The sequence below is a fragment of the Augochlora pura genome, chromosome 2 (assembly GCF_028453695.1).
Source record: "Augochlora pura isolate Apur16 chromosome 2, APUR_v2.2.1, whole genome shotgun sequence".
Classification (NCBI taxonomy): Eukaryota; Metazoa; Arthropoda; class Insecta; order Hymenoptera; family Halictidae; genus Augochlora; species Augochlora pura.
The window spans coordinates 25,594,780-25,622,571 of NC_135773.1; the positions used below are offsets into that span (position 1 = coordinate 25,594,780).

Here is a 27,792-nt window from a genome sequence, read left to right on the forward strand (position 1 = left end):
CTGCTTCTCGTGTACCTTCGAATCTCCGACACGACGCGATAATATGGAAGCGGCGAAGTAATGGGGCGCAGTTAATGGGTCACTGGAACGAAAAGAAGATTGAGATCGCGTCGCGTCCCGTCGAAGCACTCGCTGTAATTCGTGGACGGTCCCCGCCATCTTTGAGGACCGGTTGATTCCACGACGCTCGAAAACGTGACTGGATGTGATTCGAGCTCGACGACACTCGAGGATCGGCACATGCAAATTGCCAGCCGAGTTTTCGTTGTGCTAACGAGCCGCGCGACTCCGATTTCAATAAACTGCCACCCCTTCAAAATTCATTGATTATTTCTCTCCGAATCCTGGTTTCAGGTTGAATAGCACAGCGGCGGTCATAATTATAATTTATTCGTGGTACGGGATGTCAAGATAAATGATGTTACGATAAAACAGTGAGGTCTAATTTATATGTAATTTCTATGTAAAAATAATAATTGGCGTAAATATAGCAAAGTTTTGAAATGTTAAGTTGATTAAATACAATGCTTTGATTATATGAAAGTTGACGTGAAAGTGTTGAAAACCATCGTGTAATATATTTTTTAATTTTTATAATACAATTATTTATTGTGTCTTGATATTATTGTTACTGGTAGTTTGAATAAAACCCTAATATCATTTGCTATGTGTGACTAAAGAAATAGCATCATTAAACTTGTATTTCTAACAAATATGGTTGAATTAATATTTATTTAAGGTTACGTCAAGATTTGCCGTTCACGTAAATTTATTTAAAGATTGTTATAGAACTATTATTTATAAAGCGGGGTTACTAATAAATCTTTTAGTTCCGATTACGCAGTTTAACACAGTTAGCAGCAGCGCGTTAAGTTTGTCAACTTAACAAGAACGTTTGTATTTTACTCGATTTACAAAGTAATTTTAAAGTTTCGTTCGGTAGTATAATATCTCCAGAGTTACATTTAACGGAGTTTGAAACGCTTTGAATCTGTTCAGACTTTAATCTTTTCTAATTAGCATGTAAATTGTTACCATCTTTTTTCGTTCTACCTCTCGTAATGTTTCAAAGTTTCATAAAGAGATACGATTGCTACAAGATACAATAAATATTCCACATGGATGTTAAAGTAAATGAATAATATCAAATAGCGTAACTAAAAATAGATGAACTGAATATAAGTTACACTTTAATCTGTTTCGTTAATATGTCTTAATATAAAAAATACCAAATGATTTCTTTCTGTATTATCAATAAAACATTCAAACGCGATTCTGACAACATAGAATCAATATTAAGCTATAGTTACTTCACATTTCTCCAATTGTTGTGCAGAGAATCTAGCGGAACGAAATAGTACATTTTAACAAAATAAAATCGAAATATAATTACAATGTAAAAAGTTAATAAAATTAAAATTGCGAAATGCAATAAGAGGACAAAAAAATGCAAAATCGATGAAAAATCCGTTATCATCAAATGCGAACGAACGTTAATTACAATTGTAATGAAAAGGAAACAGTATTAACGTACCAACGTTCAAATTAAAGTCAATTAAACGAGGAATGAGGTCTACAAGAACACAATGGAATTAGCGTCGATCGAACGAGTGATAATAATAGGGCTCGCCGGGAATATTGGCAACCGTCGGTTAAACAATTCCGGGAACATTAATGTTTAATCGCCGCGTTAAAAAAATATTTTATGGCAAGTTTAGAATCGAAGGATTAATTTCCACCAAAAGAATGGATCCATAATAAGCCTGATTCTTAGTCATATTGACAATAATTAATTAATAAAATTAATATATCGATTTTTAAAGCGTCGATTGACCAGAACGAGAAGTCGACTAAAATACAGCTCGGCACGGAACGTGTTAACGGAGATTAATTAATGACTTCGCCGGAAGCAAACGCTGGAATCGCGAAGCGATTTTTCGTTTCTTCGCGATCTTTCGAGCGAAACCAATACCGAAACGTGGAAAAATAATGAGAGCTGCTAGCGGATTTCATCAACTATTTCACGCGAGATTTCAGAACTTACTTAAGCTTTCGCTGCGTTGGACACGCGACGACGGCCAGAATTTTCGGAGATGAACGAACGGATGCCTGGCCGAGCTTCAACGTTAACGCTTCGGGGTAGGTAGTTTCCGATCTGGAAAAGCACGACTGGGAATACCAGAAACGTGACACGAAAATATACCGGCGAATCTGGCTCGGTTGCTCGGTATCGAGGAAATACGGCGGTACATGCGGCGACAAGAACGAGTTTCTGTAAACCAGGCTTTTGGGAAGGAAATCGGCGATCAACGATCGTATACGTGCACGAGAACGGAGAATACATACTTTGAAACGTCTGGGTCTGTTTCATCTGTATCTTCTAATTGTTCTCGAGTTATGCTTGACACGTCGCGATACTGGTTCATTTATTTCACAACTCATCTTCCCTCGGGATCACATTGCTTTCCCGGGGGTAGATACAACATTTACGCCTTTCAGCCTGGACTAAATAATATACAGGGTGTCCCGGAAATCGTAGTATAACCGGCGGTGATTCTACATCAAAAAAGAAGAAAATATTTTGGTATAACATTTCTCCATCCGGAGCTCCGTTTTCGCGATAATCGACTTCAAAATTCGTTCAACTTGTAAACGATTTAATGGAGAATACCAAAGTACATACAGGTAACTGTTTTTAACAAGAGTATACTCACAAAGATGTAACAACGTTTTGTTTCTTGAATTATTAAATACTTAACAAATACACTTATTAAAAGCAGCTAGCTGGTTAATAAAGAAATCCGATCGGAGATTTTCCAAGATCCATGGACGCGTATATCGAACTCGCCGCGATTAAAAGGGAATGCAATTATTCCGAGGATAACGGGTAGGATGCATCCGAAGGGGATTGTTCAGCCCTTAGGAGTCCTGGAAATTGAGTTCCCGTTCTCCGTTGTTTTCTTAGGCGAGGACGTTTCGTCGCGCGGCGCTCTCTGTTTCTCATACGCCGCCTAATCCGGCCGACTCGAACGGGATCGGAATCTTTATTCCACCGTCGACGCAACCTCTCGACCGTCGTCTTTCTCTCCGTCCACGGTTGACCGATTCAATTTACCCACGCGAACAAGATTACACCGGCGATGGATAAAAATCCTCCCGCCAATTTTCGGCACTCAAAGCACCATTTTCTACGCGCGGAACCAGTTCAAATGTTCGATTAACGAACCCAACCGCGAAATCAATGTTTTTGTTTGATTAAAATCCACTAATTAAGCAACAACTCGTCGCTTAACTCGTCCAGTCCGAATTCTCGTCATCTCCGAATTTGTTCAATTAGAGATTGTTGTTTTCAATCGATTTTGTTTTATCAGTACATGATTTTTCTTTTCATTTTTTTCGGAAACAATGTTTTGTGAGTTCGTTACGCGTAAATTATTCGATAAAATGCTGATGTCCGGCATCGGACAACTCGTCTGCACCGATCGAACGTCTGCATTCTGAAAGAAAGCGTGCCAAAGGGACTGTTCCAAGTGCAAATAAATTACAAATACTATAAAAAAAGGCACAAGGGGGAGAGAGAGAAGGATGTTCGAGCGTTTCGCATTTCCGTGGGAAAATACGCGGAAGAATTGAAAGGAACTGAAAATAGAAAAAAAAACAGCAGCACCGTCGAGCTCGATGGGACCAGTCTCGGCAGAAATCCCCAAACATCAGCCTCCCAAAACGTTCCTTCTTCCCTTTGCGGACCCTTTTACAGCTCCCCGGGGATGGAGAATGCTTTCGGCTTTAATAGGTAGCTCGATGGCCGAACTCGGATCGGTCGGAAGCGACCCTGCTCTTTCCACGCTTTTTTTTTTTACTTCGCAAGGATTTTCACGATACCGTGATCCGCGGGGACTGGTGCGAATGAATGATATCGCCGACGTACTCCGCGCGCCTGCTAGTCGGACGCGGCGACCGAGAAAAGCGCCGTATCAAGCCGACGTTTCCCGCAATTTCACTGGTACCCGGATGTTATTGTTCCGAGGACAACAATGTGCTTCCCGCGCACGATACGCTAATTGCCGTCGCATTACGTGCTGGTCCCATTGTCTAATAAACAGATCCGCTCCCCCCCCCTCCGCAATGCGCATTCAATGATAAGCATCCGCGAAGGAAACTCGTTTTCAGGTAACATCCGGGCAACAGGTCCAGACGACAATGCGGCCGAGTACGTTTCATTGGTGCGGAAGAGAAAAGCTCGCGAGGGTTCGTTCAGACATGAGAGAAAGGGGTTGAATGTGAGGAGGCTAATACAGAGAGAGAGAGAGAGAGAGGAAAAATTAACTATTAAAGTCGACCTCTTCGGACTAGCGGATTTGTTTGCATCGACGTCACTGTTTCTTTAGGGTTTTTGAAGTTTAGGGTAGCGCAACTGTGTTCCATGAAATGTTTATTCGTTGATGGAATGGCGTGAAAACGTTGTCTGAATGATCCTCTGCAATCAGGTGCTTACTCCCGGGAGACAATGATATTACCGATCGTTATGGCATTTTAACCATTTAGCTGCGCCGATATATTGTGTTATCCATTTTGTCGATCACATTGTTCATCATTGTTCACAAAGTTTCATGTTTGTGAATATATTTGGACCTAAATCTCAGACGTATTTTTGTTATAAAATGTAAAATTGCCATTTAAAGTTAACAATCTTTTATGTCTACAATTTGTAATTTCATTCAGCATTTCACTCATCTGTCATTTATTTCTTATTTTTTCTGTTCTTTTAGGTAAAATTTCGAAATTCGAAGACGTAGAAGCAAATCAATTTTGACGTATATTAGTCTCGCTGAATGGATAAATGTAAGTATGTCCAGCAAGAAATAAATCTAACCGATTTCCAAATTTTTCTATGTGAAATTGAAAATGCGTTAAATTGAAGCGCTTCGTAAATCTAGTGTTAACGAGACACAGTTTGAGATGATAAGATTTATGATATTAGATACTACTTTTCAACCCATCAACGTGGAAATGAATTGGAACGTAGAGTCATTAATTATTGACAAAAATTGCGACCGGTCTTCCGGCCTGGCGGCGTGCAGTTTCTCAAACAAGTGATAACTTCTCAGGCGATAACGACACGCTTTGCTTTAATTATGTCGAAAATATTGTGTGCACAGGCGACGGTCTCATTATTCTCGTAGTTGCAGCAAGAAGAAGCGAAAATTGCGATTTTTCAAGGATCTCTAGAGGATCAAAAGATGCCCGTGGAAGCTTTTGAAGAGTCCCTGAATCTTCCCTTCGTAGCCAGGGAGAGTACGGGGCAAGGGGAAGGTACAAGGGAAGATGATGGCAGAGAACTGAAGGGGAGAAGAGAACCAGAGGTAGGGCAATTTTTGGCTTAACAACGTAGTTCAACTAATGGGCATGGTTGGTGAAGGAATAGCACTGTGAACTTGATAATGCAAACAGGTGTTCGCGAAAATTAGAAATAAAAAATGAAACCCAAATGAAAAGATCTTTCGGCTATTTCCCGTCGTGACCAGCGTCGCGGAAGAGCTGTTCAACCGGAACAGCGAACCGATGTCATCGAATTGGTGCGTGCGCGCGGGCGAAACTGTTCGGAAAATGAACATTTTTGTATCGCCGAAATTATGGCGGGCACGAGGAGAATTCTTATTTATCCGTTTATTTACGCGCACGGTGGCTGTAGATACAACGCGGCGCTGCGGCGGAGCACGTGCTCCGCCGTGTAATCATATGTGACACGTGTACGTGCGCAGCCAGTCGATCGAAACTTCCGAGTCGAAATTCCTGTTCAAAGTTCGCGTCGGTGACTCTGGCACGGTCTTTTGCCACGGTCTTTTATTTACAAAGTTTGACGAAATTGCTGTCAACGGGCGTCCTCGAACTCCAAATCTTTGCTCTCGCGAGTTGGAAGTTCGACGCTATTCTGGTTTACGTAAACCTAATCGATGTTGCAAGCGAATACAACGATTTGAAATTAATTCCAGTCTCCTCATTTTTATCGCAATCATTTATATTGTATTTGTGAACAAATTATATGTGTTCTCATGCTTCAAAAATTCTTTTTAAATTTCGAAAAGCAATTCAAGAAATTGTAGTATTTGTGAACGAGTTACACGTGCTCTCATGCTTTGAAACCTCTCTTCTTTCGAAGAATGCGCTCTCGAGATCCGAGTTCGCTATAGAATCGCAGAATCGATCAGTGAACGCGTTGCAAATTGCACGGAATTATTACTATTCGTTTGGCACAGGAGGACCATTCTTTGCGGACCAATTACCAGCTCGTTCAGACTGAAATTGGCCAGATTCGAGGACGACCCTCGTTATCGTCGAGCGCAGTCCATCCATTATACAACATGACAACTGGTCCGAGACGCGAATTCTCCAGCGAAACCAGTGTGACGCCTGTCCATCGCGTAATTTCACGTTAATACGCGACAAGTGGCTCGAACTTGATCGCTTAGGAGCGGAGCCCGCGAGGGTTGACGTTTTGATAGAGAGTCCTTCCATTAGACCGGGCGATCCGGTCGCGTTCGGTGACCACTTTCGAGACCGTTTGCCAAACAGTGCATGGATAATATCAATTCAATCGATGATCAGCCACGTTTCCCATCGGAGCGTACACGTCGCTCCATTATTAATTCTAGCAAGCATGCGTTTGACAATTTAGTTGAAACCGTTTTAATTCATTGCCGACCTCAGTTCACATAGTTCTAGTCTATACATATATTTTCTCAGAATCAAGTATAGTCCGAATTGAAATAAGACGCGACGCGACGCGAGGAGTGTTAAAGCGAGAAGTCGCGGCAAACGAACGTACTCGAGCGATTCAATTAAAAATGAGATTTATGTTGGGACAGCACCGTGCGGTATATATATTTTTTCCTTTTTGCAACCGGATGCCCGTGCTCAGCTAAACGAGTTCACCAAAACTCAGGTTAATACACGCTTGTGTATGAGCCCGCGTTACCAGAATGGCCAGAGTGGTTAAAGACAGCCGCGCACGCTCTGCGCGGTGGAATTAATTAATTAGCTTATTCCAGAAGCTGTCTGTGTAATAGGCACGGACCGCACTCGCGGCGCCACGGCTTCAGTTTTCCTCGGAACGGTCCCAGCGCAATTTTCCAACAAATTTTCGCGCGTGAGAAGCCGCGCTGCCGGAGGAAATACGCGGAAAACCGACCGCAACCGATCCCACACGAGAGTCTGATCAGAAACGAATGGCTGGAATAGCTTAATACAGATTCACGATCTTCCCGACAATGATAATGCATTTCAACGTTTACACGTTGCTCGCGGTGTTAATTGCTCTGTTAATCGGGGACAGAGAAGTTCCAGTTGTCGCTTTGGTTAGGCGTCCTGGTACGGTTACTCGACAAGCAGAAAGTGTGCGTGAACGAGTTAATGTTTGCCCGCACGGCTAGGGAACCACAGATTATGGTTAACGACAAAAGGAAATCACTTGCGACGCGATTGATCAGAAAATCTATTTCGTTGGCCAGATTTGCATCGACTTGACCTGTATTCTAGTCTCGTTTCTATCGATTACCCTACCTGTTCAAATAAAAATTGAATTTAGATATTACCATATATATCTTACATTGTATTATATTATTCGCAGTTCATGTCAGTTGTACAGGATTTTGGTCTTTGATTTTTAGTTGTTGAAATTAATTCTCTCGGTGACGGGTATGGTTCCGACTAGACGCAACGGGCTATGGGCATTATTCAACAAAATATTGGCTCAGCTCGGTGTACACATATCAGTTCGTTAGAGAACGGACGTGGTCCAGTTCCTCTTATGGAAACTTTCCCCGTATTAGGGCGGTAGGGCGGTGTGGCCGTGTTCGCCGAAATGAACTGTCGGGGACAGTAAATTAGACCGAACTAACGACACTCTCAAGTGCACTTTAATTTTCGTTAATTAACCCCAGACTCGACTTGCTTCGGAACAACGCAGAATCCAGCGGCGTTGGTGCTTTGTGACCCTCCACCCACCCCCGCTTCGGCGGTCTCTACCGATTCCGATGTTCAGCTGTTAGGGAAACAAGTTTTCCACACTGCGGTCATGTTCGCTATGAACTTTTTTTTTTAGCGGCTTTCGTCGTTTTATCATACCACAAATTGGCTTTCGCGTTGTCGAAAAATATTTCCAACGAGAAAAAAGAAATTTGAGGAATAATCTGCTTAAATGATATACGACTTATCGGCACTGATTACCCAATTTATAGAAGTTTAAGGTGAGCTAGAGCTCGCTTATACTATTGCACTCAAGATCACACGAAGCTCATAATACTATAAATTGTTGAAATTTATCGAAAATGTTCAGACAAGATAATTGTATAGGCAATCAGCAGTAATCACAGCTGAACAATGCGGAGAATTAATTACACAACAATCGCGCGAATCAAATATTATGGCGGCTATAAAATGAGAGATCGATCGTGTCGCCGTGAGTGTAGAAAGGTCACTATCGATCTACTGAACGTAACGATCCGCTGAAAGTGTTCGGAACCCAAGCTCTCTCGCGGTAAGCTCATCACGCTCGCCTCACAGATTCATATTACTGAATCATACGCTTCATAGATAAGAACGGGCAGCGAAACACGTGAAACATGTATAGGAGCCTATTACTGTACAGTTGCTCGCGAACGTGCTAATGTTCTGTCCCCATAAACTGCGCCAGTTTCACGGTACAAAGCGATCCGGCGAAGTTTCGCCGGGCACACACCATAATGACCGCGCGGCTCGTTATAAACCCCGCCGTGAAATTCGGGTCACGGCGCTTCAGTTTCACCTGTAGTGTCGAGTAAATTGCAATTAACCGTGCGAGCGAGCGCCGCCAGTCACGTCATATTTACCGTGGAGACGCATAAATGCATTATGCCTACGCCGAGTCTCGATTTTTCAGCCTTCGCGACCCTCGTCAAACGCTATCGCGAAAACATGGTTCACGGCGCCTGCTAACGCTGCCTTGCGAACCAGAATGACTCTTTGGTGATAGCAGCTCTCCTCAACCACTTGCATTATCGTTCCTTTCATGCTGCGACGATCAATACTTAATAATTTATTAGTACTTAATATTTATTTAATAATTTAATCATTTATAATTTATTTATTAGTACTTAATAATTTTCTTAATAGAACCAGACATTTTTGTTCCCGTATTGTCTTTATTTGCCTTCGTTTATGTACTTCGATAACAGGTGAATTTATTTTTACTTCGATGTAGAAGAAATTAATAATAAGAGTTTGTATAAAATCTTCACCACGAGTCCGACTCGTTATTATAGTGCAAGGGATGAAGTTTGTCTATAAAATCGTGTTTTAATTTGACTCTATCCCGCGTAACAGTTGTCTACATTATATCTCATGCATCATTCGATAGTTTTGGTTCTCTCTCTTCGCACGATCCCTTGCTTATCCGTCCCGTGCGAGTAATAAGCTGATTAAAGTTTAAAAAACCGCGGCGTGTCAAGTCAACAAGAACGAACACATCCGCCACATTTCGCTGTACAATTAAATCGTAAAATGTTCATCCTTGTTATCTTGACGCTGCATGCGCGCTCGAAAAAAAAATAAACTACTTCGTTGCGAATTTAATCGTACGGCAAAACACGTCGGCAGGCATTCGTTCTTATTACACGCTCCTTAATTCAACGGCCACTGTAATCCGACCGATGGTTAAACCAGGCCATTAATTTCGTTAATTTCGTTTAATTCCCTTTCAGCCTTGAACCCCCTCGCGGTTTTCGCTAGTTGAGCCAGCATTGACCGTGTCAGCGCGGAAAAATGGAGCGCGAGCGAGCGGGCGCGCGCGCGCGACCGTATTCCGACGGTGAAACGCTGAGAATTTATTGTTTCCGCGAGATTCGAGGATCGCGCGCGCGGCAAGGTCCGCTAGAACCTGATAAATGGTACTGTCGAAAAAAGAGGAGGGCGCACGAGCGGCGGTTAGGGTGGGGGTAAGAAAAAGGAAGGAAAAAAGCGGGAGAAAGAGAAACTCCGGTAACGGTGAAAATGGCAGCCGCCGTCGCTGCTCGCGGTTGAGATATATTTCGTTTTTATAGGTGACTGGCCGATACTAGCTTGCGGTTCGGTTTTCGTGCTTGTCAAAAATGGAAATTCGCCACCCCTTTTTTTTCGGCCAGGCAAAAAAAAAAAAAATCGACGGTTCGACGGCGAGAGCGTGTTCCCGCGGCCGGAGTTTCCGCCGGAGAGTTCGTTCGTTAGTCTCTACATTTTTCATGCGATTTCGTTACAGATTTCCATAGAGAGTTTACGCAAACTTTCCGGCAGGAGCCCCGAGACAAGTGACACGATTGCAATCGAATCCGCGGGGGGGAGCCGGCTCTGTACTCCGCGAGGACACAACTTTTTCCCATCGGGACAGAGCCATCGATCTTTTTCCATCCTATAATCATTCCAATTAACCCTTTGCGCTCGAATGTCCTCTTTTCAGGGAACATAATTAGACTGCTGGCAATTAATTTCAATATTGAATATAATAATATTGAATAACTTGCAAATGAATTTAATAATTAACGTTATATAGCCAATTAATGGAAGACGGAATCTTCAGTTTGGAATTATGATTGAATCGTTAGATATTTTTCGATAACTAATATGATTTATTACAGCAGAATCGATACATAAACGTAAATGTTTTGAAGTTATGATTTGCAGTGTTTTTCCCTACGTAACAAGAAAAATGTAATTATGATTTCTGTTTTCGTAATTTTCCTGTTACCGGAGTTCCCCCATTGCGCCCGCAATCACGAGAAAGCAATACGACGAACCGAAAAGCGTGTCGTTCCCGGGCGAAGCCTACGACATAATGAACAGCGCTCGCTGCCCCGTGGCACGATACGTCGTGTCGGCCTCATTCGTTCTGACATTTATCGAGGTCCCACTTCGGAACTTTTCGCCGTTTCTCATTGGTACAAATACCTCGGGGATGCGCATAATTCACCGCGGTATCCCACGTGCTGTCCCGAAGTAAATTTCCCGGACGCATAAGGAACTACCCGCGATGCGACTACTGTGAACTCCACACTTTGTATCCCTCTAACTTGGATCTCTCTTGAAATTTTTCAGAGTCGCCGAGTCTTTCTTGATTGCCATAAAAGAAAAACTATGCTACGAAACGATGCTATACTGCGTTTCACTTTTCGTTTCACTATTCACTCGACATTTTGTTTGCATTTTCGTTTGACCGTTCGTTACAACTGTCACATCAATCTTCGCCGCAACTTCACATTAAGTCCTAATTAATCAACTGGTACGGAGAAAGTTTCATTTCGATAACAATGCTTGGCCTTATCCCCTTGTCCCGGCTAGGACGCGCACGCCCATCCATTTCTTTCGTTCCGGCGGCAAGTAAACTGTGTCGGTCAGTGGACAGACAGCACGCGCAAATATTGACCTTGATCACTTCACTCGACACGGTCCGCGTTTCCCGTGAACCTTGCTCTTTCGTTCGCGTCTCCAGGGTTCCCCCCATCCCCGCCGCCGCGTTGGGTTCTCCGTCGTCGCCGGGCGAGAGCGATTCAAACCACGGATCGCGTTACGAACCGTAATCTGAGAGGACGCAGTCTCGAGCGAGTACGCAGCACGCCCCGTAACACAACCTGTTCTCCGGGCTCGTCCTTCGTTTCCGTTTCCACGAATTTCCATGGCCGTGTGCGCCACCCGGTTTCCCCGAACCCGAACCCGAACCGCAAACACAGCATTCCGACGAGTATTAACCTTCCGCTCCGATCGTGCTGCAAACCGAGGGAACGCGTTTGGATTCTCGTTAAGGAAACGGCGAGAGCTTTGTTTGCCGAGCCACCGAAGCCGTGGGTGCCTCCCGGCGTCTCGCGTAAATTACATCGCAGATTTTCCTCTTCTCGCCGAATCCTTTTTATTCCCATCGTGTCTTATAAAGTCAACAGCTTTTTACCGTTGTTGGACGACAGTCGAGATTGTTAGGCTGCAGCAACCGAGTACCGAAGGCGGTCAGTGTCAGAGGTATTGCGTTATTTTTATTACGCAATTATTAAAATTATTAAATATCAGAAGGAATTGAAATATTTATTATTTTAAGAAATATAAAGACACTAAGTGAACCTGTATTTATAATTTTCAGTAACCTCTTTAATGCAAAGGATTAATATCAGTTACCTTTTGTAAATGCTAACTCATTGCCCAACGAGACTGGCGAACACTTTGTACTTTACCCAATGGTATGTACTTTACTGGTTAGAGAGTCCAGGATCTATACGTTTTTACCGAACCGCTGCATCATTATCCCTTCTCCTAGCCGCTTAAACGTCATTCACGAAAAAGTTATACGTACAATGACTCGCAGTAAATCTTCTTCGTTCAATTTTAAAGCGTGCTGTACACGTTCTTACCCCCCGACTCGAACATTGTTTCGCTTTTACTTCGAACGCGAGCTTGAAAGCTGTTGCAATATCGATCTCCGCGCCGAAGCGATTTTCAGTGTGAAATTTTGATCGCGGTAACTGTCACGAAGAAAATCAAAATGCAACTATTACGTTAATCCGTAAGTTTAAAGTTTCGAAATTGTATTAACACGTTGACCAGAATGTATTAAAATTATTGTTGGAAAAAATTAGCGAGGAAGATGTTCATCTTGTGTAAAAATTCACATTCTGTTTGTGATCGTTTTAATTTACATTTTTTCAGCTTTCTAAATTTCTACTGAAAGTTTCAACTTTTCCAGATTTGTTTGTAACACGTTGTTATTCTGTTCAAAAATTGTTGAACCAACTAACGCGGAACGTTTCTTTCATTTCACATTTTTATTATGATAATTATCCTACGTTCATAGAGTACGAATATTCGGTTGTTCCTTTGGAAAAGCATCGAAGTGGAAATCTAACCAATTATGGTTCGTCGAAGCTCATCCAGAATTCGTTATCTCCAAACTCGCTATATGTGGTGTAAAACCAACCCCACACGATGCCAGGGATTAAGGTAAGAACCCAATACGGGTTCGCTCACAGCTGCGTCTCGAGTCTGTGTGTGGGTTTATGATGCTCGCATTTCTACCAAGATGTACGGAGGATTCCAAACCCTCCATTTCTAAATTAGTTTCGAAGCTCGCTCGGCAATAATGAGAACACTGAATTACGTATAGAAATGTTTTCCGCCTGCTTGAACAAATTTTATCGTATACGCTATGAATTTTTCGCGTCGTGAATTTTAATAATAAACAGCTTCCTGTTAATAGCCTTTTTAAAATTGTTGTTAACTATCCAAGTTACGCGAAGTTGAAATAATCGTTTCAACATATTTATTATAAATACAATATCAATTCAACTTATTTTTTAAGCTCCGAATAAAGTTTCGAAGAACCATTTTAAATCATAAAAATTATACAGAATGTTTTGGTACAATAATTTTCAGTTGATAAACTTATCAATATTCATTTATTTACGCTTCATTCTCTTTTAATATTATTATATTTTATTTATTACAATTAATACTCTTGATGAATAGAAGGATTATTTCACGTCGTTACCAATTGTTCGTTATGAACAATTGAAATCGACGCTATGAATGCAACGTAAAGTAAATACACCGCGGAATAAGTGCAGGAGAATGAAACAGTATAATACGATATTCTAAGAGCATCGACGCGTCCTTTGAATCTCCGAACGGATTTTCTGCAGCGAAATTTTTCACCATACCTTTGCGGAATGCGTCTGCCTTGTCACAGTCAGATCTTCCGGTTGCTTTCACAGAAAACCGCCTTTGTGCGCAATTTCCAATAGAAAATCGTTCCGAACGTACAGTGGCGGACATATATAATATTTACGGAGATTCAATGAAACTAAATATTATTAATTGTGCATTCATTCGTGAAGCAAATATAGAGAAATCAATCGTACTTTCTACAAGGTTACGGCATACATAAAAAAGCGGCTAAATGAAGCGTGGGTGTTAAATTCTCTATGGATATATACTTAGGTATATTTATTTTATTTCTTTAATTATGTCAAAGTTATATTAAAAATGATTTGTTCACGTCGCTGGATAAATAGAGGAGAAATACGGAAGATTATAATGTTAAAACGAGTCTCGAGCTTAAATATACATCCGCCATTGTAAATCGTTGATCAGCGCTTCAAGTCCTCGAGATGGTAACTCTTCGATCGGCTCGGCGTCGACGTTTTTCGGTTCATTTTTCCTGCACCTTATCATCCGATACTTATCCGGCTTTGTCAACCGGATTAAATCCGATTACCCAGTCGATGAATGTTGCAGATCGCAACGCTGCTCGATGCTCTAATCTACTTCAATCGGTATTCTCCCCAGCGGGTTATGATTGCGCCGTCCCGAGCTTCCTCCCTTCTTTTAAAAGAGCGCCTTTAATCAACGGGAAATCTGTCTGACGATGTTATATCGCGCGATCGACTCCTCGAGCCTTTGACGAACAATGCCCGGCCTAAATATGCAGCCTAAACCACGCAATTTTTTAACAAAGATATTAAATCTTTTAATAAAGATAGAATATGTAAACTTCCTATAATACTGAACCAATCGCAACATGATTTCTAAGACTTTCGCTATTTCTCAGCAGACCAGCAAAATGGTCCTGCAATCGAATATCTTTCTTCTCAGTTCTATCGGATAGAGACAGAAAGAAAGGCGATAACAAGCGAAAGAAATATCGATTTCTAATGTCGCGGCCGGCGGTCTACGTCGGTACGCGTTGACGGAGAAACCGCTGGCTGATGCTAGTTCGCTGCGATAATTGAAAGCGAATTAAACCGGTCCGCGACACCCGAGCACTTCCGCGGCCAGAAAATCTGCCAAGTTCGCGGACGCGCCGGATTCCCTCCGGTGAAGTTTCCCAGCCAGTTTCTCGGGTTATCGGGTTTGTCGCTTTATAATGCCGTTCCCTGTTGGGGAAGTTCGTCTCGCGGACAGAGCTATCAAACTTTCGAGCGATTCGCGGCCGAGAAAAATGTTTAAAACGGCGGCCAGGCCTCGCCTCGCCTCGCCTCGCCTCGCGGAGAGGCGCGCTTCTGTTCGACCCGAGCTGAAATCGGGAATCCTGGCCGAAGTTTATTCGAGCCGAGTGCGCTTCCGCGTCGAAAGCCGGCGCAATTATCCCCCGAACTCGTCGCAAGTTTCCCCACCGTCGCGAAATTTGAATTCTGGACAACGTCCGAGAAACTCAAACCGTCCGAAGTCGGGCATTTCTGAAAATTAACCCGGTCGGGATCGCGCCTTCAGCTTCGAGGACGAGGACCAACAATACGATGGCGTTCGTTAGTCCGTCGAAGTTGCTGCACTTCGTTGGCGCAGCTTTCTTTGCGAACAAATATTCCAGTCAGTTGTCTTAGGACTTCCTTTGCTGCTACTCGCGGCGAATCTGTCTTATCGATGGTAATTTGTTGGTAGGAAGCTGAGGTTTATATTTACAGGGTGGACGATGAACGCCCCATTGCCGCTCGCGACTCGTTTCTGATTATGGTTTCGTAATTGTTGATCTTATGAAGCGTTGATTTTATAAAATTATTATTACGATTAAAAATTATTTGTTTAATATTATTTAATATTTACAAAATTACTTGATTCCTATAACAATAATTTCACGATAAATTCTTTCGGAATAATTCTGACATTACAAAGTTAAATAATGCCGTAAGATGTTGTAAATAAAAGAACAAAATTTCTAGCACGTTACCTGTGCTTCCGTGGAGCCACTATTGGGGCCCGAAAGGGAATTCGATATAAATCAGTTCCAGTAGGATTTTTCTTAGCACGAGTGAATTGTTCCTTTGAAACGAACCTTGAAACGCTTTTAGCAGGCATGGCGTTAGTCCCGATAGGCGGAAAATTTTGCGGTCAAACGGATCGGCATGTTGTCACGAAACTTGCCAAATCCTGGTAACTACTTCAATTTCACCGACCGATCGCTCCTCTTTTGTTCCCGTCGAATTGGCGTTCGTCCAAACCGCTGCTGGCGTCTGCAGGATTCCATCGTTCGCCGGCGCAAGAAACGCGAAAATGCCACGAACCGATTTGATTATGAGACTCCTGCGTGCCTTATGCAAATACAGACAACGCGAATAATTCCATTCCGGATGATTTCCGCGCAGCTATGCCTGAAAACGTGCAACAAGGTACGATTCGACTGAAAAGACGTCCACGAATACATTTTCGACTTTTAGACCAAACTTTGCATGATCATAGAGCTTGAAATATTGAAGCAGGTTGTTAATACAGACGACTGATAGATTTCGAGATATTTAGCATCGAGGATACTTGATCGTCTCCAAAGAATTGGAGGCAGAGTACTATTACCTTTAATACTTAATCTTTTAGCTGCGTACGACGTGTATACACGTCACAAGGAAATGGCAATTTTTACATCTTATAATAAATATACTTCTGCTACGATTTATGTCAAAATGCTTATGGTAATATGGTCATAAATTTCGTACGCTTTAGGATAATTTTAGAACAATTATCAAAAAGACTACACACTCAGTATGATCGATAAAACGCGTAACGAAATTTATCTTCTAAATATATTGACTCAGCTAAGTGGTTAAAGCACCGCCGACTTTTTGACCAATCTTTGTACAATTGTAGACCTTCGAATACTGATGTAGGCTGCTAATACAGACGACTGATAGATTTCGAGATATTTAGCGTCGAGGTTACGTGACCGGCTGCCTTCAAAGAATCGGAGGCAGAGTGCCATCACCTTCAATATTTGAAGCTCCGCTATTGTGGATAGATTGATCAAATAGTCCGAGTTACAGATAGGGGTCCTCTTTCGCGAGTCTCGTTTGCACACGCACACACGGTACTGCTCTGATATATTTTTTCGTTACGGTATCTCTAAACTGGGAACGGCGTCAGTCACTTTTTGGTGACGCGACGCGTCCGTCCGTCTCGGCAACCGAATTTTCGAGATTTTACATTCGCAAAATGTCCGACACTGAAACGTCGATATCTTTCCGTTCGTTATGCCAACGAAAATCCTCCGACTTCGACTACATCAAAAATATAATCCTTTTATATATATCGACTAATTGTGACAGTGTCATGTGAAAGAGAGAGATTGGACTATAGAAGAAATGTTTTTACATGCGAACACCTCGCTTCAGTCACGGACATCATGCTGCGATTGGTTAAGTAGTCAGTTTACTTGTAATAAAGGATCGATAAAGATGAATAACATTTTTCGGTCTCATGCTTCCTGTTTGAAAAAATATGGTTCAAAAATTACTTGATTTAGGCTGTATCTTTTGTAGTTAAAATAGAGTCAAGAGATTAATTTTCAACGAAGAAATATAAAGGTGCATATAAAAAAAGAGGAAACGTTTATTTACAGTAAAGTAAAAATTATCAAAGGGATAACCCAACGTTCTTTTGGGTGACGGTACCATTGCGAACTTGCGTCGCTACACATCGCTAGAAGCCCGCGCCGATCTCTATTATTCCGCTCATGGAACTCAAGGACATAATTTCATGTAAAATGCAGCCGCGCGATTACTATTACAGGACAACCTCCTCCGGAGATAAAAGCGCGCGTTTTTTGCAAAATTAATCAGGAAACAATGGGGATTTACCGTTGGGTCCGGCATTAATGTTGAAGAACTCACCGAGAAACCCTTGTATGGCGCCCAGCGGCATCACGAGCAGGCTGACGAGGAGATCCGCGACTGCCAGAGACAAAAGGAAGTAATTGGTGACGTTGTGCAGCTTCCTGTCGAGTGCTACGGCCAGGCAGACCAATATATTGCCGAGGCCGCCAGCTACGATGAACACCGCGACCAAAAGAAAGATCCAGTCGAAACGACGTCCTCTCGCCGTCGAACCGAGTTTCGCTCGGTGAGAGCAAGATACGGCCAGGTCCTCCGTGGTCGCGTTTTCCGACGGCGTGCACTCCAGTATCTGTGAACGTAACGAGACTTTCAACTGGCAAAGGCCCGAGATATTCGACTTGCAGCCCTTGGGGCAAACGGGCGATGGCTAGAGAGCCTTTGAGCATGTCGGACTAGTCAATAAATGAGCACGTTGGGACTCTGTGCTAAAGACTTGATCTGCTTTGTATTCGAAACCGATTGAGCCCGATGAAAGGTGGGTTCGATTCGAGCCAGAAACCGTGCGAGCTTGTTCAGGCTGAACAATTGATCGCTGCATTAAAGCTTCCTTACAACAGTAATCAAAGAGACCTTAGGGACCGAGTGTCGAGATAATAACGTATGCGCTACGGGAACCATTACTGAATATATGTATATAGCTTTGATCGAAGTTCAATGATACGGAAATACTTTATGATCGAATATTTTCGATATTTTCGCTGTTTTGTTTCTTTTATTCATTGATCAAATTTCATATTTTTGTATTCCGAGTATCAGAGCCGAGATCGAATCTGAGAATAATTGATTAGAAACATTTCAGTACTTTTAAAGCGCATTGTATATTGGTTTTCATTATTGAATTGTATTTAATCTATATCTTTCCTGCTATTGAAGAGAAACGTGCCAGATGACCACTTAACACCCGATAAAAATAAATATGAATACGACCTCGTTCGATCTATTTATAATTATAAGGATTTCCGTATATCGAGACGGATTATGTGGGACATGTCATGGAAAATCAATTTCAGCGTTAAATGAAGCTTATTTTATCCATTAGCACTCGACCAATAAAATATCTCATCGAAAACATTTTCACAAAGATTGTCGATCTTTGAAGCGTTACAGCTTCGCAAACAAAAATTATGGAAAACTGTACCATATCTCATTTTAAAATCTAAAATCTCTACTTTCGCTTTCTAGAATTATAGAAATAATATATAATAATAATAGAAATTTTTTCGAAAACCACATGGTACTTTCGAATACTACAATACATGTACATGGAGTTAAGCGACAAGATACGCTGTAACGAGTCTCGTTCAAAAGTTACGAAGCGAGCCGTTCGATAAGCGGACGTATTTCTCAGCTCCCGCCTCTCGATATTTGACGCAAGCGTAAACTTTTGCTCGCGGTAGAATCCCGGGCTCGCATTAATTAACGCAATTTTCCACGGAAAGGGAAAAGCCGTAAACAGCGTTACCGGTAGTATTAATGAATTTTCGTTCGTGCGGCGACTAAATGTTCAAAACAACCCCGGACGTTCTCGAGCGAGTTATGCAACTGCCGTGCGACGACGACGACGACGCGACGCGCCGGAGAAACTTCCCGTTACGAATGTTAATCATCCGCGTAAACGAATTCGCGAGTTTGCGACGTTGTTACGGAATTTTTCATTCCTTGCGGGACCCGCGTTTCTCGGAGTTTCCGAGAAAAAGACGAGACAAATTGGACTCGTTCCCCCGGCAAAGCCGCGGTAATCGGTTCACCTGCAACTCGCTAACGTTCTTGTTGCTTTTAATACAATACGTCGGGAGATCTATTAACTTTTCAACAAATAAATTAATCTTGCCGCGGATCAGCCGGCATCAGAAACAGGTTTAGCATTCTTCGAGATAAATCGGTTGGCAGGTTGAACTGCGTTTATTCTGCTGCGTTCGCATCCCTGCGTGCTTTAGAACTTTATTTTTCATCGAAAGATCGGACGGAGGTTGCGAAACGATGCTGCACCGCAAACTTAACCCCTTCCCGTACTTTAGCGAGCCAGACTCGCGATGAAGATTTTTGCCCAAACATAAACATCGCGAGTCAGACTCGCGAACAGATACTTGGGCCAAACATAAACATCGCGAGTCTGAGTCGCGAACACATACTTGGGCCAAACGTAAACATAACAAGCCGAGCTCGCGGACTGATTTTTTGCCCGTTACGCTCGTGACTGAATGTTAGTTCCTCTCAGTACCTCGGAACAGTTAGTCACGATTCTTGTCGTTGCTGTTACGAAACAATTCAATTATTAAAATTTAAGAAAACATTGCGGGCATCTACATTTCAGATCGTATTGCGACTGTTTACTTAAAGGATTTAAACACCTAAATTGTTCAATCTCATGTTGTCAAGGTATATTACATATACATACATTCACGATAGAATTTAGTAATAATTATTTAACGATAACAATACGCATTATATTTCGTAGTTACTATAGAATTGGTACGTGTCATTATACTACGACTACGAGTATTTCTTTTATACGATCGAACGGAGTTTTTAAAACGATTGAATGGAATTAATCGGCACGGTTGAAACTTTAACCCGTCGACTTATAACGTCGACTCGGATCCATAACGAGGAATTTAAATTGGATTGAATGGACATGAATATTTCTGTTTTCTTTCAAGTTGTAATGAGGCAATGATTGGTAATAAGAAGACTGGTGCAAGAGATATTGGCGAAAGGTTCAATTTCACGGATAATGAGCTATTATTCGCAGTGAAATAAATATGTTCAGCGGAGCATTGAAATGAAATAATGCGAAATCCACCGAGGAAATCATAGTGGAGCATTTTTTTTTGCCAGGGAGAGTTCTTTTTACAGCTCGAGAGGCCAACCAGTCGGAAGCCGAAACCATAGAGAAGCGAATAGCAGCGGTCTGTGCACGAGGCTTGTTCAAGGGTCAGGCTAACTAGGCCCGTGTCCAAGTGAAACTGATTGGCGGAACTGTTTGTTCAACTATTAATTCAACATTTCAGCTGCCTTAAATCGGCAAGAATAGCTAACTGTGAAAATTAGATCGCTCGGTGCTGTATCGTCAGTCGAAATCAGAAGCAACGTGACTCCGCCCGTTCGACGTCGCAGACGAACAGCGAGGCAGTTAATCTGGTAAATGCAAGGGGGAAGCTAATAGGAGAGATCGTCGTTGACCCGTTCGGAAACGCGGAACCTCTTACCTGAGTGCCGAACGCGGTCTCGTTGCACTCCCTGAGCCTAGGTATCCTGGACAAGAACACGCCCTCGATGCTCTCGAGGCCGCTGAGTATCAGCGAGACGTTCACGTCGCAAGTGTAGTCGCAGGGTCGGCAGAGCAACGTCATGGACGTGGCGATGCTGCCCCTCTCCACCATGCACAGGTGATCGAACCCGAAGAGGCCGGAGCCGCAGTCATCGAGACAGCCGAGGAAGCTGTCGTTGCAGGGCACCTGGTGCAGCATCGCGGTCAGATTGCCTGTCCACGCGGTCAGGTTGCTGTCCATGGTTCCGGTGTCCTCGTGGCTACGTCTGGTCGGGACTACATTTGCGTTTTCGCGAGCCAGGACGTACGGACGAGTTCACCGGCGAGGAGGCTTCGCCTAGTCGGGGCACACTCGATCTCGAGCTGCGCGCAATCCTGATCAGCGGACACCCAGCTGCCGCGTCGATCGTCGCTCCGCATAGTCGCCGGTCGAGACTTTCGGGTGGCAGCTACTTCGGGGGCTGGGGCGGCGTGGCTTCTTCAGGGACGCGCCAGGTGGCCGCGGCGCAAGATCGACCGTTCGGGGTCCGTTACACGGCCCCTCGGTGTAACGTGACGCACGCCGGCTCGTAAAACGCACCCCATCCCTGGTATCGGCTCCAAATTGACCAAGAAAACCGGCCCGGGGGTTGCGTTTATTCAGCGGTACCGATCCGCCCCGCCCCGGACCAGGTTTATGGATTCTTCAGGTCCGACTTTACGACCGGCTGTACCACTCTCGCAATCCCCGGGATCAGCCGGCCGATTATTCAGGCCTCTCCTCCATCTAGAACAAACGATGACAGTTTCAACTTCTCCCCGGAGGAATCGATTTATTGCCCTCCGCCCTACCCCGGCATTATTAGCCCGTCTCCTCACCCCACCCCGCGTTATGGAATCACTCTCTCCTGCAGCCGCCGGAGAAAGCCCCCTCGCGAGGCAGAATAATGTCTGAGAGATTCGGGGTCGTCGCGAAACTCGGACCCTGTCGTCTCGCGTACGATACGTTTGTCCTGCTCTTTACGTTTCCTGTTTTCAATCAAGCCGATTTGTTTCGCGACGCGACAGCGGATGCGTGATGCTCCGAGGGCAACCGAGGGGACTGCGGAGATTCATGGTTGACGTCGAAGTTTTATAAATATTCGATCAAGCTGTTTGCCAAAGCCATCGGGTTGACGGAACGATATCACGCAATCTGGAGAACGGCTGTTCATGGCCAGACGTTAAAAAATGTGTATATCGGAATTTTTGAACACAATTTAATTAATTAGCACTATTATAATGTTGTATAACAAACATGTGAATGCACGTATGCTGTTAGTCTGTATGCGTTATAGCATGTATATGTGTGAAAGGAATACGTTAATTAAAAAATGTTCAGTCGAGGAATCTGAGACGGCGTATAGTCGGCGGATCACTTACACTTTTCGCGAGGCGCGGCATATCGGGACATCAAAGCTTCTTTTCGACGGTTCGAGTGGAATATTTATTGGAGATTATGATGCGAGCTGGTCGGAAGCAGAAGGAATAGTTGGTGGAATCGATTCTAACGCCGGTGAAGAGACACAAACTCGGCGAACCTTGAACGGAGAATCGGGACGCAGGGCGAGATATTTTGTACGCTCGCGGTGGCTTATATTTTATTCAAAGAGCGTGGCCCGAGGATCGAGACAGATATAATAATATTGCATCGATCAGGCCGGCTTAAGGTGACGCTGGTGTCGATATGTATCTTCGACCGGAAACCGCGCGTTAAATCACGTCCAACGGGGAGGCAGCGTTGCGCTGACAGGCCACGATAAGCCGCGTCACATTTGCGGATTTCCCTAAAGTTTCGCCAAACGTCCGCCGCGAAAAACTATTCTCCCTCGGGTGTTCTAACATGTCCTGGTAAAACCTAGACTACGCGAAGCTAGCCACCGAAACTGAATTGGCGCGCCGGTGTTTACGCCAATGTGATAACCTTGCGAGGCAACGCATCGTCCGACGAAAATAAATCATCGTTTCAATTTGCATCAGGTCTCTACAGTGATTCGATCAAACTGCTGGATGGACAAAATTATTTCTTTACGGTAATGGTGAATTTCTGTATAAAAAGTCGAGGTCTGCCTGTAGTAAATTATTGCTAAACCTTCTAACATGACTTTTAATTTGAGACTTTATATGACTTTTAATTTGAAACTTTATATGACTTTTAATTTGAAACTTTATATGACTTTTAATTTGAAGCTTATTACATAACTTTTAATTTGAGACCTGGTGACGGTAGTTTCGAGTCCAAATCCGGTCGTAGATCAAAGTAATTGTCCCGAAAACCGCAAACACGATTACTTTATGGCCCATTTTGCATCCCGAGAATGTCGCGTCCACTGTAGATGTAGAGAATCCAGCCGTTCGACATTATAAATTTGGTCGTACATTTTGGTCACGGGGTGAAACCATAGGATTGTTCGGGAACGGACATACTTGGTTTCACGGGCAAAGTCCGTCGGATATTTTCATCTGGCTTGAGAGGTCCATGAAAGAACCACGCTCCGCGGAGATCTCCCGGGCTAAGTGGTGCGCGGTCAAACACGCCACTCTTTGTAAAAGGCATTCTTCAAGAACAATGGTACTTTTAGTTCGGAAGCAATGTCGGGCTACTTGCCATTCCTAACTTCGACCGGGCTTTGTCAAATAAACGTCTCTGTGAGCGGGGTACAAAGGTAATTACTACGACGATGCCGATAATTATCAGCTGCATGCCCGGGGAAGTGCAGTCGAGCGATTAGCTTCGGCAGAAAAATAGATAATTGGTTCTCGGGTAAGGCGAGGTTGAGTATCCCGCCTAGCAATAATTTGGAGGCATACTAATTAGCACTTTTATTTGTTAAATTAGTGCTTTTATAAGTTAAATTATTTAAATTAGTACTTTTATAAGTACTTACTCTTAGAAGTTAAATTATAATTTACTTCGAGTAACATAATAAATATAAGTAACATTTTGCAACATTTGTGATATTTCCAGCTAAATCGAAGTGTGCTTGTTACTTAAGCACGAGCAGCACGCATTGAACTTGCATTTAGAAAAAGAAGAAAGATTATCTTCGCGTGATCGTGATTAATCGAATCCTTCATTCAGCTTCCTGACCGAATCTGCTCGTCCTCGGCGGGGGGAATGATCGATATTTATTTAATTTCTCAAACATCCGTCATACTGGACATAATTAATTAAAATCTCGGCGAGGAGATAATAAAATTGGGAGGTGAAATGATTATGAGTATTTTATCGAAAATAGAAATTAATGTGCAAGCTGCTGTCCTTCAATTGATGGCGCATCCCGGAAATGGGAAAATGTAAACGAAATAATACATCGAAAATGTATTATCTCACTCATTTTAAATAAAACAATATATAAAAACTTGAAATGAAAATGTCAACATTTCTGCTTCGATTCGCACGAATTTATGTACTTGTGAAGAAATATGATAGGCGAAACACGAAGCATTGGGTACATTGAAAATCGAACGATGCTGTTAGATTATTTGTCAACGTATCAGAGTTATTAAGAAAGAAAATAAAATGGGAATAGTTGTTTGCTACAAGTTTTTATTTTCGCGAAGATCCACATGTCGAAGAACAACTGTACCATTTCCCAACATTTCTAAATAAATCATAAAGCTGCGCATGAGAATACGATTGAATTATACAGGAAATTCTGCAATGGAATTTCGAAAACACCGTGGGCCACCGTGTAAATTACAGCGCCACCTCCACGCGGTATTTTAATAACGTTGCAACGGTATCGCAGAAATTTGTGATAAAGTGTGACTCCGCCGGATCCATAAATACGTTACCATTCCAAAAACCAATAATACATCATGCGGAACGCGCACGTTATCCGCCCGAAGCCTTCGCCGCTTTCGGGTGTCGATACTTCGGCGAAGTTCCACTTGAAACGAAAAAAAAAAAAAAGAAGAAGAAGAGATGGCCTCCGGTGGGGAAAAAGTTTTCGAGCCGTGCCCGTAATTGATACCTACCCTTCCGGCGGGTTTTATGAAAATTCGAGGGCCGCTATAGCTGCCAGCGTCCCCCGGGGTACAAATTAATTTCACGTATTAAAACTCCCTTCGACACGAGATTGGAAGCTTTAATGTTTATCGAACTTGTACCGTGCGGAATGTTTCGGCAAACGGCGAGCGTCTGACACGCGGACGTTTTTCCATGGAAAACTATTCTGTTAATCGTACCGTGACTCTCGAAAATCCGATCGTGTTTTTTTTTCGCGGCGGCAATCCGATCGCGTATCCGCGGAGTGTTTCCCCTTTGTTCCCGTCGAGCACGTATCTATATATCAAAAGTAACGCTGCTGACTCATTCGCTGGTTTCCCTTTGACACGGTCGGTTTTTGGTTAGTCTGCTTCGGGGGAAGGTCATTCGAAACGGTTTGCAAAAAGGGGAGTATCGTTGGTACGGATACATACGAAAGTAGGATCGTCGACGGCCAAATAGAGAGATCGAACAGGAAAAGAGAACGCTGTAAATATCAAAAAGACGTCTATCGAGGACGATAGTCGTTTTTTTGTTTTGGAATAGCGTTCATTGCGTCGTGTTATTATTGTACGATTGATTTTATGCATCCGAAGATTGAAACTCGTAGCTGTCTTAACCCATCGAGGACGATGCCCGTCCTTCGTGAAATACTCGAAATAAGTTGTACAGATTGCGTAAGGCGTCTCTAAATAACTCGCAAGGATGTACCACAGTGCAGGAAAAATAAAGTGCTAGAGAAATAATTTTGCAGCGTGATGGGTTGACTGTTCCTGTCGTCGGCGTGACGGTAGGAAACTAGAAATTATGCGTCTTTCTTATCGGAATAATTACAAGAAAATATCTGGTGAATTAGAATGAAGGAGGACAATATTTTTAATCAATTAATTACAGTTGTATACAGCAGTGATTTGTTATAAGTTTCCAATGAAAAGTTATTTTCCATATTGATATAATTCAATTAGGTCTCATAATATATAATGGTCTAAACAACTTTGTATAATTTAAAAAGGCTTTTTAACCCGTAAATGCAATAAATAAATAATTCTAGTGCATAAGATAGAAGGTCGCAGCTTATACACCGAGTCGAACCCTTGCGGCTCACTTATCACTAGCTCAATTATTACTAGCGCGTTGCATCCGCCCGAACAACACCCGAATCTCCAATAGCTTCTTGATTGTCTCGAACGGCCGCGGCCGCGTTCCGAACCGTTCAAAGAAAATTCTCGCGGCGGAAGCGACGCTGATTTACTCGAACACGGGGGGGCCGTTCCTGAAACGCCTCTCTTCGCTATAGCGGCGTTCGTTACGCCACGTAAATTAGTAACCCGCCGCATCCCCTCGTAATTAATGCGATCAGATTCAGCGGCGAGCAGCTTTAAATCCTGGTGCCGGTGTTTCCACAGTTAAATTGTGCCTCCAAGCAGATTGATCGACGTTCGAGCCACTAATGGGCACCGCGTTCGAAGGATAACGACGTTGTCCGACTTTTCGATGTATTCCGTCGGCACGCCCGATTGTTAATTCGCCGTGTCTCGAACGGATAATAAATTGACAGTTTTAAGTCGTCGAGCGGGGATGACAGGGATTCTGCTTCTGCTCGGATTCGATTCACGAGGTGTTACCAGAAATTAACGGGACCGAGTTCGTAGTTTAACACTTTAACAGTATGAGAAATATTGTACGTGTAAATTGTAGGAACATTTGGAACCTGGAAAATTGAAAAATGGAAGCTGGAACTGGAAAATTTGCTTAGGAACATTTAGAATTCTATTTATATATCTTTCTTCAATATGTTTCGTTAGCTATTTCTTCTAGATAGGTTGGTTGTTCTAATGAGCTCAATGGGACACGTGGGAATTTAAATTGATTGCCAGGAATTAGAGACCTAAACCCTGCCGACCGAGGGTTAATAGCTAGAAAAAACGAATAACAGATTAAATAGTGTAGCGGATTACTGTACGGCGACCCGCAAAGGGTTAACCTGTTCCGCTACCCCACGTCTCGATAATCGTTCGCCTCGGAATCCGAACCACCTCCGAGTTTCAACTCCATCGTTTCATATCGATATCACCGTCGGCGATATTATATAAACCAGATTGTATTCGCCGGCTAATTACCCTCCGCGGCGAATAAGAAAGTTGGAACAACGATTATAGAAGTAACGAGAGGACGAAGTTTCGCGGACGAAAGGAGATTCGCAAACTGCGCGGCTGTTTCCCTTCGGAGAAAACCTTAATCGGTGTTTTAGTTTCACGGAGATAGGCGCTAACGGCGAGGAGTTCATCGATTCCCGGGATGAATTATTCTCTTACGCTAACACCGCGGACCGATCCTCGAAGAAACTATCGCGCGTAAGGAAACATGGGGACGCGGGGGGACGCGGGATCCGCGCGAACGCGAAACAAAGAGGGATTGAAGCATAAAGGAGCGAATTACCAGGCTCATTAAAAATCCAAACTCTATTTCCTTGGGAATTAAGCTGTCCCGGCAATTTCACCGCCGCTCTGAGAACATCCTAATGCATATTTCATTCCAGATCGATGGGACACGGGGTACGGTCAGCCTTCTCTGCGCGGACCATAATATGCTTAATGCGTGCTTAAATAGCACGAAATGAACGAAGAACGGGGGAACGAGTCAAGATTTATTGATACAAATGGCAAGTAAGCTTTCGCGCTCGGCAACCCCTGTCTTCCCATCGAATAGGGTACGTAAAGAACGGTATTAACACTTTGATTTTGAGACGTGAAGAAGTATTAATTATTTATAAAATTAAAGATTCGAAGGTAATTTACTTCACCTAATAAAAATGAGAATAATAACTTTCCGTTTTTACTAATTCATTTCAACTCTTTTGTGGATTT

The 27,792-nt window shown here is 43.1% G+C and overlaps 1 protein-coding gene across 3 annotated transcripts in view; it reads right to left on the reverse strand.

The window, feature by feature from the left end:
• Window positions 1–27,792, reverse strand: part of 5-ht2a (5-hydroxytryptamine receptor 2A) — a 58,713-nt gene that overhangs the window by 18,196 nt on the left and 12,725 nt on the right. For all 3 annotated transcript variants that reach the window (XM_078196352.1, XM_078196351.1, XM_078196349.1), the window contains exons 2-3: window positions 20,855–21,682; window positions 17,643–17,934 (exon numbers count right to left, since the gene is read on the reverse strand). In XM_078196352.1, the coding sequence (XP_078052478.1) occupies window positions 17,643–17,934; window positions 20,855–21,157 (595 nt within the window). In that variant the 5' untranslated portion in view covers window positions 21,158–21,682. The remainder of the gene's footprint in view (window positions 1–17,642; window positions 17,935–20,854; window positions 21,683–27,792) is intronic.